This window comes from Capricornis sumatraensis, chromosome 1, assembly GCF_032405125.1.
Source record: "Capricornis sumatraensis isolate serow.1 chromosome 1, serow.2, whole genome shotgun sequence".
NCBI lineage: Eukaryota > Metazoa > Chordata > Mammalia > Artiodactyla > Bovidae > Capricornis > Capricornis sumatraensis.
The window spans coordinates 34309645-34324329 of record NC_091069.1 but is presented as its reverse complement, the minus strand read 5'-3'; the positions used below and the strand labels follow the sequence as shown (position 1 = coordinate 34324329).

The 14685-nt window shown below is 51.9% G+C and overlaps 2 protein-coding genes across 2 annotated transcripts; both read left to right on the top strand.

Annotated features, from left to right (window-relative positions):
- The first annotated feature begins 3102 nt into the window (after window positions 1–3102).
- Window positions 3103–12448, top strand: MPV17 (mitochondrial inner membrane protein MPV17). Its single transcript, XM_068977044.1, has 7 exons — window positions 3103–3172; window positions 9349–9464; window positions 9682–9774; window positions 9869–9964; window positions 10211–10243; window positions 10500–10552; window positions 11562–12448. Exons 1-7 carry the CDS (start codon window positions 3103–3105, stop codon window positions 11629–11631), a joined length of 531 nt encoding a protein of 176 aa, XP_068833145.1. The 3' UTR covers window positions 11632–12448.
- An 825-nt stretch (window positions 12449–13273) lies between these two features.
- Window positions 13274–14086, top strand: UCN (urocortin). The gene is made up of 2 exons (XM_068963436.1): window positions 13274–13418; window positions 13684–14086. The coding sequence occupies exon 2, from the start codon at window positions 13697–13699 to the stop codon at window positions 14084–14086; it is 390 nt and encodes a 129-aa protein (XP_068819537.1). The 5' UTR covers window positions 13274–13418; window positions 13684–13696.
- The last annotated feature ends 599 nt before the right edge of the window (window positions 14087–14685 follow it).

Here is a 14685-nt window from a genome sequence, read left to right as displayed (position 1 = left end):
GTCCTTTTCCACCATCTCCACCTAAGTACTATTCATTGTTCAAGGTTCCAGCTCAAATTCTAACCTTCACCAAAGGGCTTCCCAGATTTCTCCAGTGAAAATTATTCTCTCCCATGTGTTCCCAAGAGGAAGGAAATGAGGCTAAATGAATATATATTAGGCATTTGATCTATTTCAAGTACTTTAACATATATTACTTAATTTAACCCCATAAAGTCAATATTGCCCCATTTTACTTGATAAAGATTCTGAGAGCTTAAGCAGTCTGAAGGTCATAGAACTGCTGAGTGGTGATAATCTGACTTCAAACTACAACTTTCCAATTTGGCACATTTGGTCTCCTATTAACATTTGCTAGTGTAAATTCACTCCTCTAGCATGGTATCTTGTGTATAGAAACTTTTAGTTAAAAGTTTGTGATATCGAATTCTCTTGCTTCCTAACTGCATTTCTCCAGTATCTCTTAGAGGATTCTCCCTGCCTTAATCATACAGGAACTGTGTAAATTGAGGGACTGGAGCTAATCAGGTAAAGAGCCTGAGTCAGACAAGGCTGTCTCCTGAAGTGTGAGCTTCCTGGGGATAATTAAGCAAAGGGTGCCAGGCTGACATCTGCCAGGGATCTTGCAAAAGTTTCCACTACCCTAGAAAGAATGTTGCAGTATATTCACAAACTGTTACAAATGTTAGAACTGGAATGGGATTAGGAAATCACCTAATCTATTGGTTTCCAAACACTTGTAGTTGTTGGCCTCCTTGTTTAAATGTGGGTTTTTCTAGAAATATACACATTTTTTATGTGGGTGGCCTTTCCCTTCTCCCGGGGATCTTCCCAAACCAGGGATCAAACCAAGCCAGGTCTCCTGCATTGCAGGCAGATTCTTTACCAGCTGAGCCACAAGGGAAGCCCAAGAATACTGGAGTGGGTAGCCTATCCCTTCTCCAGCAGATCTTCCCAACTCAGGAGTCGAACTGGGGTCTCCTGCATTGCAGGCAGATTCTTGACCAATTGAGCTATCAGGAAAGCCCTTAGGAATATATACATATTTTTAAAAGTTGAGATAAAGAACAACTTGTGATACCCCTCTCCCCAGACATCTGCTGCTAAGTCACTTCAGTCGTGTCCAACTCTGTGCCGACCTCATAGACAGCAGCCCACCAGGCTCCCCCATCCCTGGGATTCTCTAGGCAAGAACACTGGAGTGGGTTGCCATTTCCTTCTCCAATGCAGGAAAGTGAAAGTGAAGTTGCTCAGTCGTGTCCGACCCTTAGCGACCCCATGGACTGCAGCCTACCAGGCTCCTCCGTCCATGGGATTTTCCAGGCAAGAGTACTGGAGTGGGGTGCCATTGCCTTCTCCACCCCAAACATCTATAAATCCCTAAATTGAGGAGCCCTTGGATTGCAAGGAGATCCGAGTAGTCCATCCTAAAGGAAACCAGTCCTGAATATTCATTGGAAGGACTGATGCTGAAGCTGAAACTCCAATACTTAGGCCACCTGATGCAAAGAGCTGACATTTGAAAAGACCCTGATGCAGGGAGAGATTGAAGGCGGGAGAATGGGTTGACAGAGGATGAGATTAGATGGTTGGATGGCATCACCAACTCAATGGACATGAGTTTGAGTAAACTCTGGGAGTTGGTGGATGGACAGGGAGGCCTGGTGTACTGCAGTCCATGGAGTCGCAAAGAGTCGGAGGCGACTGAGTGAATGAACTGAACTGAGGAGCCCAGTGCGAAAACCATTTCACAGATGAGGAACTTCAAGTTTAGCGATGACCAAGGCTGCAAGCCTGCTTAGTTATGAAACCAGCGCCTAAACCTGAGGTTCTGTAATCCTAATGCTTTCCATGGAAGAGTCATCTTTACGCAGCATTTCTAAAGGCTGCTGCTGCTGCTAAGTTGCTTCAGTCATGTTGGCTTCTGTACGACCCCATAGACGGCAGCCCACCAGGCTCTGCAGTCCCTGGGATTCTCCAGGCAAGAACACTGGAGTGGGTTGCCATTTCCTTATCCAATGCGTGAAAGTGAAGTAGCTCAGTCGTGTCTGACTTTTCGCGACCCCATGGACTGCAGCCTACCAGGCTCCTCCGTTCGTGGGATTTTCCAGGCAAGAGTACTGAAGTGGGTTGCCATTGCCTTCTCTGTTCTAAAGGCTATTGTGGACAAAACATTGAACTAGTTGGCTAGGAGGACAACAAACCCGAAACAAGACCCAGTTCCACCCATTCAGGAGCTCACAGTTGAGGCTAGTGAAGAACTTACATTTTTCAAAAAGTAACACACACATATAATTACGGCTAACAAGTTTCCAGACTCTGATTCCTGAGACCTAGAACTACGTCTGGACCTTGGCCAGTTCCAGGACAAGGGAAAGGTGAGGGTCTATAAGAGGCCCTGACACCGAGGAGAGAAGGGGCAGAAAGAGGTAGAAGGACCCTGGTGGGCTAGCGGGCTCAGCAACGAGACCCGGCGCAGAACTAGAAGGAAGCCCTCTCCGCGGTTTCAGAGGCTGGGTTCACTCCTGTTCCGGCCCTGGACGCAGGGAAAGCCTAGCAGTCAGCCAGGCGGACAAGGCGGGACTTGGGGCGGAAGTCCCTCCGCCCACTCAGGTCACGTGGGAGAGGCCGCGCTCGCGCCCAGGTGAGTAGCTGCAGATGCTTGGTCACCGGTTCAAAGAGACGCGTCCCGCGAGCGCCCAGGGTGCGTGGGACCGTTGCAGGTTCTGGGAGTCAGGGAGTTTATTTCCGGCGTGGAGTTGGGCTCTGGAAGGATGCGGGCTGGTGCCAACTAAGAGTCTGAATCTGAGGACCCACAAGGCTTTGGGTGAAAGTCCGAGCAGACGTGTCCTGTGTGATCCGGACGGAGACCCCAGATATCTCTGCTCCAGGGATAGGGGTGGGGTAGAGGGTGGCAGCCCCTGGGATTCTTCTCTTGCCCGATTGTCAAAGGAGACCCTTGTGACAGGAAGCTGTCCAGGAAGCCTCTGCCCCTTTAGAGCGGGACGGAGAAGGCGTGGGCACAAGGGAGAAACAAAAGCCTCTTTAACTGTGAGGAGGGGCAGTGGGGGTGACCCCTCTCTCTTCTCGGCTTGGCAGGAAATGGCACTTTGGCGGGCCTACCAGCGGGCTCTGACTACTCACCCGTGGAAGGTACAGGTCCTGACAGCTGGTGAGTGTCCTGTGGGACCTAGGTGATACCAGAGCAGGCTGATTTGGGAGGCAGAAGCTTGCTGCACAGACTCCCTCACCTCATTTCTTGTTTCTATTCAACCTCCTTGAAAGATTGGCTCTCACCTCAGTCTGTTTTGGAGGGAGGGTCCCCAAGGCTGTTTATAAGGAAAGGAGTACGCATAGGTGACCTCGCTATAATGTAGGATCTGAAAGTCCTCACAAACCTGAAGGGTCATCCTTTAGGACAAAGGCATTGGCCCCAGGAGCCCTTAACTTACAAAACGAACAGAAACAAAGGCTCCTTTAACAATTCACAGTGTGCAAAGCACTTTGAACACACATTATCTTACAGGGTCCCCACAAAGTCAATGTGTTAAGATTACTTGAGTCCACGTTGATCCCACACCTAATAAGTGCTGGAATCAGACTCTTACCCCAGTTTGTTTTTGTTAGTATTGTTCTTATTGGAAAATATATCTTAACACATAAAAGAATGATGAAGATATATGTGTAGCATTTAAATAAAACTAAACTGAAAACTCCTGAATCTGTACCCAGCTTTGAGACCCCTTGAATGCCTGTCCCTAATTCATATACCCAAGAGATAATTACTTTCCTGAATTTTGTTTAATATCATTCTTTTGCTTGTCTTATAGTTTTACTGTCTATGGATGTATCCTCAAACAATATACTAATCGAGGATTTATTATTGCTCTAAATCCAGTGGTTGAGTAGCGACCTCACAAAGGTAACCCAGTGATTTACCTGCATTTGTTATCATCTTTATTTTGCAGATTAGCTACCATGAGAGGAGATGTCATGAAGCTTTGTTTTATAGTGGGAGGGATTGGAAGGCCTGTAACTGTCGAGGCAGTGCGAGGGTCACAAGGTTATGGTGAGGTCTTGCCTGTGTTTAGAGGAAGAGAACAAGATTCTAATGAGAACCGTGGGCTTCTGAGAGGAAGATTGTTAAAAGGGGTGAGGGATGGGAGGACTACTGAAAGCCAGAGTTCAACAGCAATCTTTCTACTGGAATAGCCCCACGTCAGCACTAGAAGCTTCATTGAGTGACTGGCCAAGGAGTCTTGCCCCTCCCTGGGCCCCTCTCCAGCCTCCTGTGCCCAGCTACCCTCCATCCTGTCCTCGGAGTGTCCGTCAGCCGGCATGACTCACCTGGCTGTGTGTGTGGTGACTCATGCTGGACTGGGTGGCTGTGATGGGAACTGACACGCTGGGCCCTTTGCCCAGCCTCAGATTCCCTTGGGGACCCTAGCTGCTGGAAGGAAGGTTCTCCCTCTCTCCCTCATGGCCATCAGGAATAGGGAGGGGAAGGACTGTCCTTGTGTTTCCCTCCCCAAGGGATCTGCAGCAGATCAAGGTAGGAGCTAGAGCTCCAAGAGGTCCAAGTGCAGCTATGTAGCTGAGCTGGGGTTACTGGTGGTCGGTGCTGGAGCCCTGGGGCTCCACACTCCCAGTCTTCCTGAGGCTGTACCAACATCTCAGCCTGAAGCAACCTCTAGTTAACACCTTTCTCAGACTTTCCCAAATCTTTCAGAATCTTCCTTCCCTGCCGCTCAGTGTATTCAAATCAAACTGCAAATAAAGGGGGGAGGTGGATTTAGCTCACTGAGCTAAGGTTCCTAAGGTCCCTTGGGATAGCTCATCACACTGGAAAACAGAATAGAGATTTCAGACTCAAAGACCAAGATTTGAATCTCTGAGCCATAGCTCTTAGCTTTGTGAGTCAAGACAAGACGATAAACCTGAGCCTTCATTTCCTCATTTAGAATTTGAATTTAGTTATATGACCTCACAGAATCAGTGTAGGGATTATCTCTGTGAAAAGACTTTAGAAATCAAAAAATGTTCAAGAAACTTAAAAGGTTCCAGGAGTTGGGCCTTTATATGAGTGTTGGCAAGCCAAGCACAAGAAGCTCTTCTTTTTGTAGTGGTGTTTGGGTTGGGTTTGTTCCACTTGCTGTAAAGTTGGACTGTAAAGTTAGCCATCTACCTTGGTTCTCCAGAAAGTAGAGTCTGCAGCTTCAGTGCAGGTAGTTTGGTAGGAAATAATCCCATGGAGGGAGAAGGGAAAAAGGGACAGTCAATATAAGGATGCTTTATCAAATGGACATTGCTTAGGGCCCATGGCTACTCATCCCCTTAAAACTGACTGAGAGGCTCTTTTGAAATGCCTCTTAGGGTCTATGGGTGACTAGTCTTTTCTGGAGACAAGGAGAAACCTTTACGCACCAGCTCCATCCTACATTGGTCAGAAGTTTGCCACATGGAGTATGGATGCCCGTGTTCTGTGCTCTACCACACTGCCCAGGCATCGTCCCCAGCAGTAGCTCTGCCCGAGGTATGGGGCTTGTCTCACATGTGAGCCCCTTGTCTCAGGACAAGGACCCATCAGGTGAACTGCAGTGGTGACTGAAACTGATGATTGAATCAAAAAGATCTGAGTTGCTTCAAAAGAAGTGTCTGATACACCCAGTTTGGGCCAAGTCAGAGTCAGGAACAGGGCACCCAGGGCAGAGTCTGAATCAGCCTTCAGCCTCCAGTGGGCCCAGGGCCCCACTCCATCCATCTCAGGCCACTCTAGTGCTGCTGTGGAAGCTTCTGCAGACACTGGTTTCCCTGGAGTCTGAAGATGCAAGCTCAGCAGACATTAGAGACTATTCAGCCCAGCCCCTGAAACCAAGAAGGAAACCGAGGCATGAGAGAGGAGTGACATACGTTTAGGTGTGCGGTCAATGATAGAGCTGCCATTAAAAGCGGGGCACCCCTAGGGCACTAATCCTGCTTGATCTGGGCTTAGGTACCTGAGGAGCTATGGAACTCTCCATGGTATCTTATTTTCTACCAGTGAGAAGGGCTCAGGCCATGATGGGGAGGGCACTGCCCTCTTGCTGCTGGGCTTCAGCTCCCTCAGGGCTCTGCCAGACCAAGCCCCTACCCCAGGCAGCTATTTAATTGTTGGAGACTTCTGGAGAGAAGTGAGACGGCCCTTGGGCCCTCTGCCAGCAGCTCTACCTGCCAACCCAGGCCTCTCATAGTCAAGGACAGCTTCCTGCTCCTCATTCCAACTTCCTGCCCCTCAGTTTCTTCATTTTCCATTCATACTTTAGTTTCCTGCATCTAAGATTGTACACACAAAAGCCAGGAGAGGAACAAAACAGGCAAAGTAGATAATTTACCCCCACCTGTGCCTAGGAAGAGGGCATGGGAAGTTGGGGCTTTTCCACTGGCTGGCAGAGGGTGGTCCCAGATAGATCTGTGCTCAGAGGCAGGCACTCCCAACCCCTACCCCCTCACCCTGCTGAATCTGGTGGTGAGTGACGGCATGAGAACTGGCACCTACCCAGGGGCATGATGTCACAGCCGCGCCAGCGTCTGCCTGCTGGGCTCTGCGCCCAGCCTGGCATTGGGGCATCACTGCCCGGCAGCCCCTTGTCCTGCCTCATCGGGGCTGAGGCATTATGTCTCTGCAGGCCTCCAGCTCCAATCCCCCAGAAACAAGTCCAAGGAAAGGGAAACCAGAGCATTGGAGGGTCCAAACCAACCAAATGGGTCCAAGAGGACTCCCTGAGCCTAGGGTGGTTTGGGTCTGTTTGGGTTTTGGGTTGGGGACGGCGGGATGAGGAATCCGAAATGCCAGCCCTTCCTGCTCACACAATCACTTGGACCAGAAATGCAGGCTTAGACCAGAGCCTTAGACTGTGCTAGAGCTGCTGTTGGCCCAGGGGGCCTGATGATCCATAGGCACAGAAGGAGCTGGCCATGGTTCTGTCTGAAATGGACAGAACAGACAGGGCTAGAGGCTTATACCACCTCACTCCTGCTGCTGCCCTTTCACTTGGTAATATCTCAGGCCTGATGGTCATGGTTTGGGGGCCTGGAATCCACTTCTCTCCAAGGCTGCAGGCTTCTGGGACCTGGCTACAAGTCAGGGACTTTGGTTTTCACTCCTGCTGTGCCTTTAGCGTGTTGTGTAAGCCACGAAGAGTGAAAATGCATGTCTCTTTGCGACTCTTTGCTTCCCGAGGGTATTGCTGCTTGCCCTCCCCACAGGGTGACAAGAAGCAGAGGTGATCACATTCTGGGGAGTAGAAGACAGGAAGTGTGTTAATCCAGGAAATGTCTGATATGCAGGCCTTTGGGCCCTTGTTTGAGCAGGAAGCTCCTGTGAGTCAAAGCCACAGGAACCTCTCTGTGCCCATTGGCACCTGAGCCCAGGTCTCTGCCTCTGCTGGGAATTCCTGGCCTCCCATTTCCCCTTGAGAGAAGGCCTGTGTTCAGGCCCCAGCTCCCTTCCTTACCAAGTCGCCTCATCTCTCAAAGACATTCAGTGGAGAGGTAACCTCTGTCTTCCAGACCTTTTGTGAAGATTAAATGTGTGAGAGTCCTTTGTATACTGTAAACATCTTGCCAGAGTAGAATGTCAAACTGTTAGTCCTTTCATTTAAGCAGCGACTCTATTCCTGTTCCACCCTCCCTGGGCCTTTTCAGGGCCACGTGGCCACAGCAGCTCCCTCTTCTCCCTGAGTGTTCAGCTGGTGACCCCAAGTTGTTAGAGAGAACAGGGAGCTAAGTGCTAACTGCATGGAGAGGGAGAAACGTTCAGCCCCGCCGCTTCTCACACCTTAAGCCCGTGTGCACCCTTCAGGCCAGACTTAGCATTCTCCATGTCCTTCCCAGGGCAGTCCTGTCGTCTGGGGTGGTCCGTTTGACATTTCTCCTTGGCTATTTTCTGAGTCCCTGCCAGGCTTGATGTGGTGGGAGATAAGAGAACAAACACGTCTAGGATTCTGTGCCTGCTAGCCATGTTTTGGGAAGAGCCTCTACCACTTTGGGAGTTTCAGGGAGAGGAGAGGCAGGGCTGCCTTGATGGGTGTGCTTGGGGTCCCAGCAGCTGAGGCCAGCAGCCTCGGTCACTGTGGGTGCCTCTGCTCTCAGCCTTACGCAGCTGCCTCTGACGAGGCTGCATGGGCAGGGCTCTTCCGGGGGTGCATGGCGGGGAGCAGTGAGTATGCAGCCAGCACAGACGTCAGCACCAGCTCCGGGCCAAGGAGTGGGGTTGAAGGATGAGGATGTGTTTGCCCAGGGCTAATTGAGGGCACAGTGAAAGTGGTGGCTGCGGGGCTGGAGGGGCCTCTCATTACTCAGTGAGATGGATGGGCAAGCTGGAGGTCATACGGTTGCTCGCAAGTGGCCCTAGAAGGGTGTGTTTGCTATAAACCACCACCCGCCATCACCGACGGGGGGGCTCTGTAAACAGTGATGCTCTCTGTCTTGGTTTCTGGGTGTAGGTGTCCAACTAGTGCTGCTTGGAGCTAGGTGTCCGTGCAAGTGAGGGGAGGGCAAGTGGGTACGGAGACCTGAGGAGAGATGGCCTTCGTGCCTGTTGGCAGCTCAGTTTGAGGCTGTGAATGGGAAGTCTGGGTCGACCTGCCTGTGCTGGGAGGTGACCGGACCCTTCCTTGCAGGGTCTCTTAGCAGCTCAGCCAGTCATCCCCTGCCTGGGATCATTTAAGTACTTCTGTATTAGAAAGAGTTATTCTTGCTGTTCTCCCCAAAGAAAACTCCCAAAACCAAGATGAAGGACATTGGCCAGGGTCCTGCCTTCAGCAGAGGAGAAAAAACCACAGAGTTCCTTACCTCTGCACATGATCTGTTCATAGTACAGCATTCTGGAAGGAATACCGTCTAGGAAATCAAGCCACCTCGTTCTTCTTGGCTCTGCTACTTACTGTGTGCCACTTCCTGGGCCTTCATTTCCAAGCCTCTGGAATAAGGGGTTTGCACAAAAATACCTGGAAGGCTTTTCCAGTTCCAACAGTCAGTGCTTCTCAGCCCTCAGCACCTCAGATTCACCTTCCTCTACCTGCGCTTTCTGAGGCTAACTTCCCTTCAGTGCTCACTGCAGAGTTCTTGGCCGTGGCCTGCTCCAGGCTGCTCATCCCCGTTTCTAACAGGACACATGTGAAGTGTCACCATCCTTGGGGAGGTGTCACCATCCCAGAAGCAGTGGGAAGGGACTGGCCGTTTGCCCCAGATTGAAGCCCTTGGCCTCCGAGTGCCAGAGCCTCATTCATTCATTAGACTTACCTCCCTCCTTGGGATGGCAGCTTGTCCCTGGGGGGTATCCTGATGACACCTGTGTACCCTGCACAGGGTCTCTGATGGGCTTGGGTGACGTGATCTCACAGCAGCTGGTGGAGAGGCGAGGTCTGCGGGCACACCAAGCTGGCCGGACCCTGACAATGGCCTCCTTGGGCTGTGGCTTTGTGGTAAGTTTTGCCAACAGCAGGGCTGCCAGTGAATTGGACCGTGGTCTCAGTTCCTTGTCATCCTTTGGTTTCCATTGGACCCTCTCACATCTAAGCCAGCCTTGAGTGTCTCCTCCCCCTGGGGGTTGGTTTCTAATACTTGAGGATGCAGCTTTGTGATGTAAAATCCTGGTGTCCCCTCCACATCCCTGTTCACCTCTCTGGGAGTTCCTTTCAGGCCCCTGTGGTAGGAGGCTGGTACAGAGTTTTGGACCGGCTCATTCCTGGCACCACCAAGGTGGATGCACTAAAGAAGATGCTGCTGGATCAGGTGAGCGGAAGGAAAAGGGATTTGGGAAGGGTGAGCTGTGTTGCAGGAGGGCGAGGGTTTAGGTGCTCACAGCACTTTAATTTCTCTTCCCTAGGGGGGCTTTGCCCCATGTTTTCTGGGCTGTTTCCTCCCACTGGTTGGGATCCTCAATGGACTGTCAGCCCAGGACAACTGGGCCAAACTCCAGCGGGTGAGCTGGCCCAGTGTGGGGATGCTTTCTGGCTGGTGGACCGGCAGACCCAGGGGAATGAGGCAAGGTGGGGTGGAGACGCAGGCAGAGCCGAGCTCTGGAGGGGAGGAGCCGGGGCGCTGTGGTGCAGTGGTGTCTTCTCTGAGCAGATGTCTGCGTGTGATACACCAGTTGGCAGTTGGCACTGGGAGGTCCAAGTTGCCCGGAAGTGCTGGTGTTCACTTGTTCCTTCTCTTGTCTCCTCAGGACTTTCCTGATGCTCTCATCACCAACTACTATGTAAGAGCTGGCACCTCAGCTGCTGCTTCTGCTTTCTTGAGTCCAGAAATGCCCAGGGATCAGGGGTCCTCCTGACACAGAAATCCCTCCATTGGGATTACTCCCTCATGCCCATGTGGGCACCATAGTCAGGGAAGCACTCACTCAGTGCCATGTGTTCCTGTCTGGAGAAGCTGGAGTCAGACCAGGCAAGGCCTTGAGACTGGCGTTGGGAGATGGAGGCAGCCCCCCAACCTTTCCCTTCTCTCTCTCGTAGCTCTGGCCTGCCGTGCAGTTGGCCAACTTCTACCTGGTTCCTCTTCATTACAGGTATGGCAGATCCCCACCCCACACTTCAAGGAAGATGCATATTACAAACAGAGACAAAGTGATTCTCATTTTTAACCTTGAACTACCTTATAACACTCCCCGCCCCTGCCGCCATCCAGAACACCCTGCCCTGGTCAGAGCTCCTCAGACTCCTGAGCACTTTGTTCAGAATCTCTTATGTTATAGAACATCCCAGAGCATCTGCCTACTGACATCTCATCTTCCTAGGGAGGATCTTGCTCCACAGCCCTCATCTCCATCCCACCTGGGCTCTCTACCTTTGATGGCCTGACTGTAGGGACAGTACTACAGCCTAGGTTAGGCAGAAAGGTAGACCAGAGTCAAGTAGGAACATGGTCAGGTTAGTCCACTGAAAAATATTATTTTACCATAAATAATCAGGGTAGTGACTGAAAACTCAATAAAAATAAATATAGTGGAAACAGGATGAGTGGTTAAAATTATTGGAGGTGAGGGGGCTTTGGGGACAGGGGAAATCATGAAACTCTTCAGAGGAGACAAGGTCAGAATGGACATGAATAGCATAACTAAAAGGAATACAGACTTATGAACCAAATCAAACTTTAGAGTCCTGGCAATGCTCTTTAAAACTAGAGTGAAGTATATTTAAAATAAAGAGAAGGAGGTGCTGCTTTATATGGCAGGCAGCACATTTTTGGAAGATGAGATCTCAGCTGTACAAGACAGATGTGTATTTAGAAGGAGCTTGGATAGAGTATGGATAAAGCCATGCATGGCAAAATGGCTGCTGGGGGGCAGTTAACTTTGAGACTCTTGTCCGGGAGACAGAGCTCTGGGCCAGCACAAGCACCTGAGCTGGTTGTCCTCTCATCTGAGCCACACATCCCTCCATGAGGGCTGAAGGAAGGAGACCTAGATCTGGACATTCTTGGAGATATTCACCCTTTGTCTGCTGCACTTTCCCTCCTCTCCCCTTGGCTTCCTCCTTACACTTCCTCTTCTTCATGCCACTGTCCCTGTTCCTTAGGTTGGCTGTGGTCCAGTGTGTTGCTGTTATCTGGAACTCCTACCTGTCCTGGAAGGCACACCGGCTCTAAGTTGGCTTCACTCCATCACTTCCATCTTGTAGTGATGCACCTTGACCCTGGAAGGGTTGGACCACCTCTTCAAAGTGGGCACATTGGTCTTCACAGGGTTCGGTGGCTGGTCAGAACTTAATGGGGTTAGCACCCTGAAATGGCCCATTTCACTCTAAAATGTAACCTGACTCCTATTGAAATGGCTAAAACACACCACACAGTAGGCACTCCATAAATATTTGTTGAAACATATCATTTTGTCAACTTTAGATTATACGCTCATCCTGGCAGATGCCACTTTTCCCCACTCTTCATAGACAGCTGTTTTCCTAACCCTTCCCAGCCTCAGTGTAGCTCCAATTTGGGGGAGATCCCCTCAAACTCTTTATAGGGTGCCTCTGTAAATATATTTCTAAATAGGTAATCTGGAAGCTGCAGAGGCAATGAGTAAGACCCAGCAGAAAATGACTGGGGAGTCTCATTTTCCAGGGTTTGGAAAGCAGTCTGGAGACCCCCAAACCCCAATCTTCTATTACAGATGAGGACACTGAGGTCCATAGAAGTAAAGTGACCTGTCCACACTGTGAGTTAGTGGAAGAGTAGAAACACGAACATGTGCTATCATCATTTGAATTTTGTATCTCCCCAAGTTCATATGGTGAAAACCTAATGCCCAAGGTGATGGTATCAGAGGTGAGACCTTTGGGAAGTGATTCAGTCATGAGGGTAGGGATCTGGTGGGGTCTGTATGCTTACAAAAGAGGCCACCTGAGAAGACAGGAAGAAGCAGGTCCTCAGTAGCCAGTAAACCTACTGGTACTGTGATCTTGGACTTCCTGGCCTCAAGAACTGTGATGAAATAAATGCTTGTTGTTTATAAGCCACCCAGCTTTTGATATTTTTGTTATACCAGCTCAAAAAGACTAAGAAGCCAAGTTTTCTTACTTCCTACTCAGTGATCTTAACCTAGAGGTCAGCGATAAAATAATATTGCTGCTGTGATTTCCAGGAGAAAATTTAACTTGGCTAAACTTCAGCTTTGAGGCAAACCAAGAAGCAGATGGATCAGCCTTTGTTATCTGAAAGCACCCTGACTCGAGAGGCCCTCTTTTTTAGGCACGTCGGACAGACAGCCGTAGGATTTAGATCCTGGGGCTGGAAGACGATCGAGAATCCTGGCAGCTCAAACTGCCTTTTGGGTAGGGTACCATTGTGGTAGCTGAATGCTAGCAGTGCCATCCTGATTGCCTCCATTTATAGAACAGATAGTTGGGGCAAGGGACTGGATCTGAGCAGCACAGCATTTTCCCCAAGGTCTCTGGCCCCTTTCAGAGGCTGAGTACAAGGTCAGCACCATGGATAGCACCACCTTCTTGCCTCCCTTTCCTTTTCAGAGAAGGTTGGAGATCTGGACTACTCTGGGGACTGACCGGTCCCCCTAGTCCCTGCTGGCTGTTCTAAGTGAGTGAAGGACTCTCGTGGCTCCCAGAGCAATCTTTACGCCCCAGAAGGCTTCTCTTTCTCTTGAGTCCAGTGTCATTTCCAGAGACACAAAGTCTGGTGTCCTCTGGCGCGCTCCTGGGGTCTCGCAGCCGTAGGGTCGGACTCAGAGTTGCGGCCGTCATTGCTCTACAATCAGTGCATGTTCCTCGCTGACGTCAGCCGGAGCTGTTCTGGCGCTATATAAGGCTGGCGAAGGTCCCGGGACAGACCCTGTGTTCCCCGTGGCGCCCTCAGCCCTCCCCGAGGGACAGAGACTGGAGCTCCATCCTGCAGGGTGCAGAGGCTCTGCTCTCCTGCGAACTGTGAGTGGCTTCTGCGCGTCTGCCCAGACTCCCTCAGCACTAGGACAGCGCTAAGCTCACCCAACGCGACACCCCAAGAAGGAGGCAGGGAGGGAGAAAAGGGTGGCACAGGACTGGGAGCGGCTGGGGCTGGTGGGAAGGCTGTGGGCGCCTGACGGCAGTCGCAGGGGCCGGGCAGGGGCGCTGGACGTGCTCGGGAAGGGGAGCGGCGTTCCTTGAGACTGCCCGAGGCGCACCTCACACTGCGCTGCCCCTGTGTGTCCAGGGCCGGCGGGACCATGAGGACGGCGGGACGCGCGGCATTGCTGGCCGCGCTGCTGCTCCTGGCACAGCTGCGCCCGGGGAGCAGCCAGTGGAGTCGGGAGGAGGAGGCGGCGGCCGCCGGGTTCCGAGATCCGAGTCTGCGCTGGAGCCCCGGGACACGGAACCACGGCGGCGGGGCCCACGCGCTCCTCTTGCTGCTGGCGGAGCGCTTCCCGCGCCGCCGGGCGGAGCAGGGCCGATGGGGATCCAGGACGGCAGGTGAGCGGCCGCGACGGGACGACCCTCCCCTGTCCATTGACCTCACCTTCCACCTACTACGGACCCTGCTGGAACTCGCGCGGACGCAGAGCCAGAGGGAGCGAGCCGAGCAGAACCGCATCATATTCGACTCGGTGGGCAAGTGATCGGCGGGTCTGGGGCCCCGAGAATCTCGACCCCCAGTGCTCCACCTCAGGGTTGAGACGTGAGCGACAGGAACTGACCAAGTCCTGCAGGGCTAGAGCGGCCTAGGGATACCCTGAGCACTCTCCGCGTTACCGGTTTTTAATAAAAGTGCTGAAGAGCCGTTGGCCTCTGTTGTGGGGGCGCGGGGAGCCACAGAAGGGTGTGAGCCCGTGGGAAAGTGGGGTCTCCCAGGCCGGCGAGAGGGAACCAGATGCTGTGGGAGGGCTCCGTGAGAACCGCTTTCTGCCAGGGTCCTGGGGTCCCCATCGTCTCCAAGTCTCCAGGAAGTCAAGCCCCAGTGTCGCCGCACCACCCCCCACCCTCTTCTCTTGGCTCTGGGCTCGCGAATCCGTGCCTAATATCAAGGAGGTGCCCCAACAGGGTTCGTTCCGCTTCACACACACACCCCCACCCGTCCTAGCCCCAAGAGGTCCCAGATTTGGAGAAGGGCAGGATGGATGGTGATGCTATGTCTCCGAAGCAGAACCTCAGAGAGTGAGCAGTGAAAGGAGCTACAGGTCGGGACGCATTAGCTCTTTATTGAGCCCCTCCCCCGCGG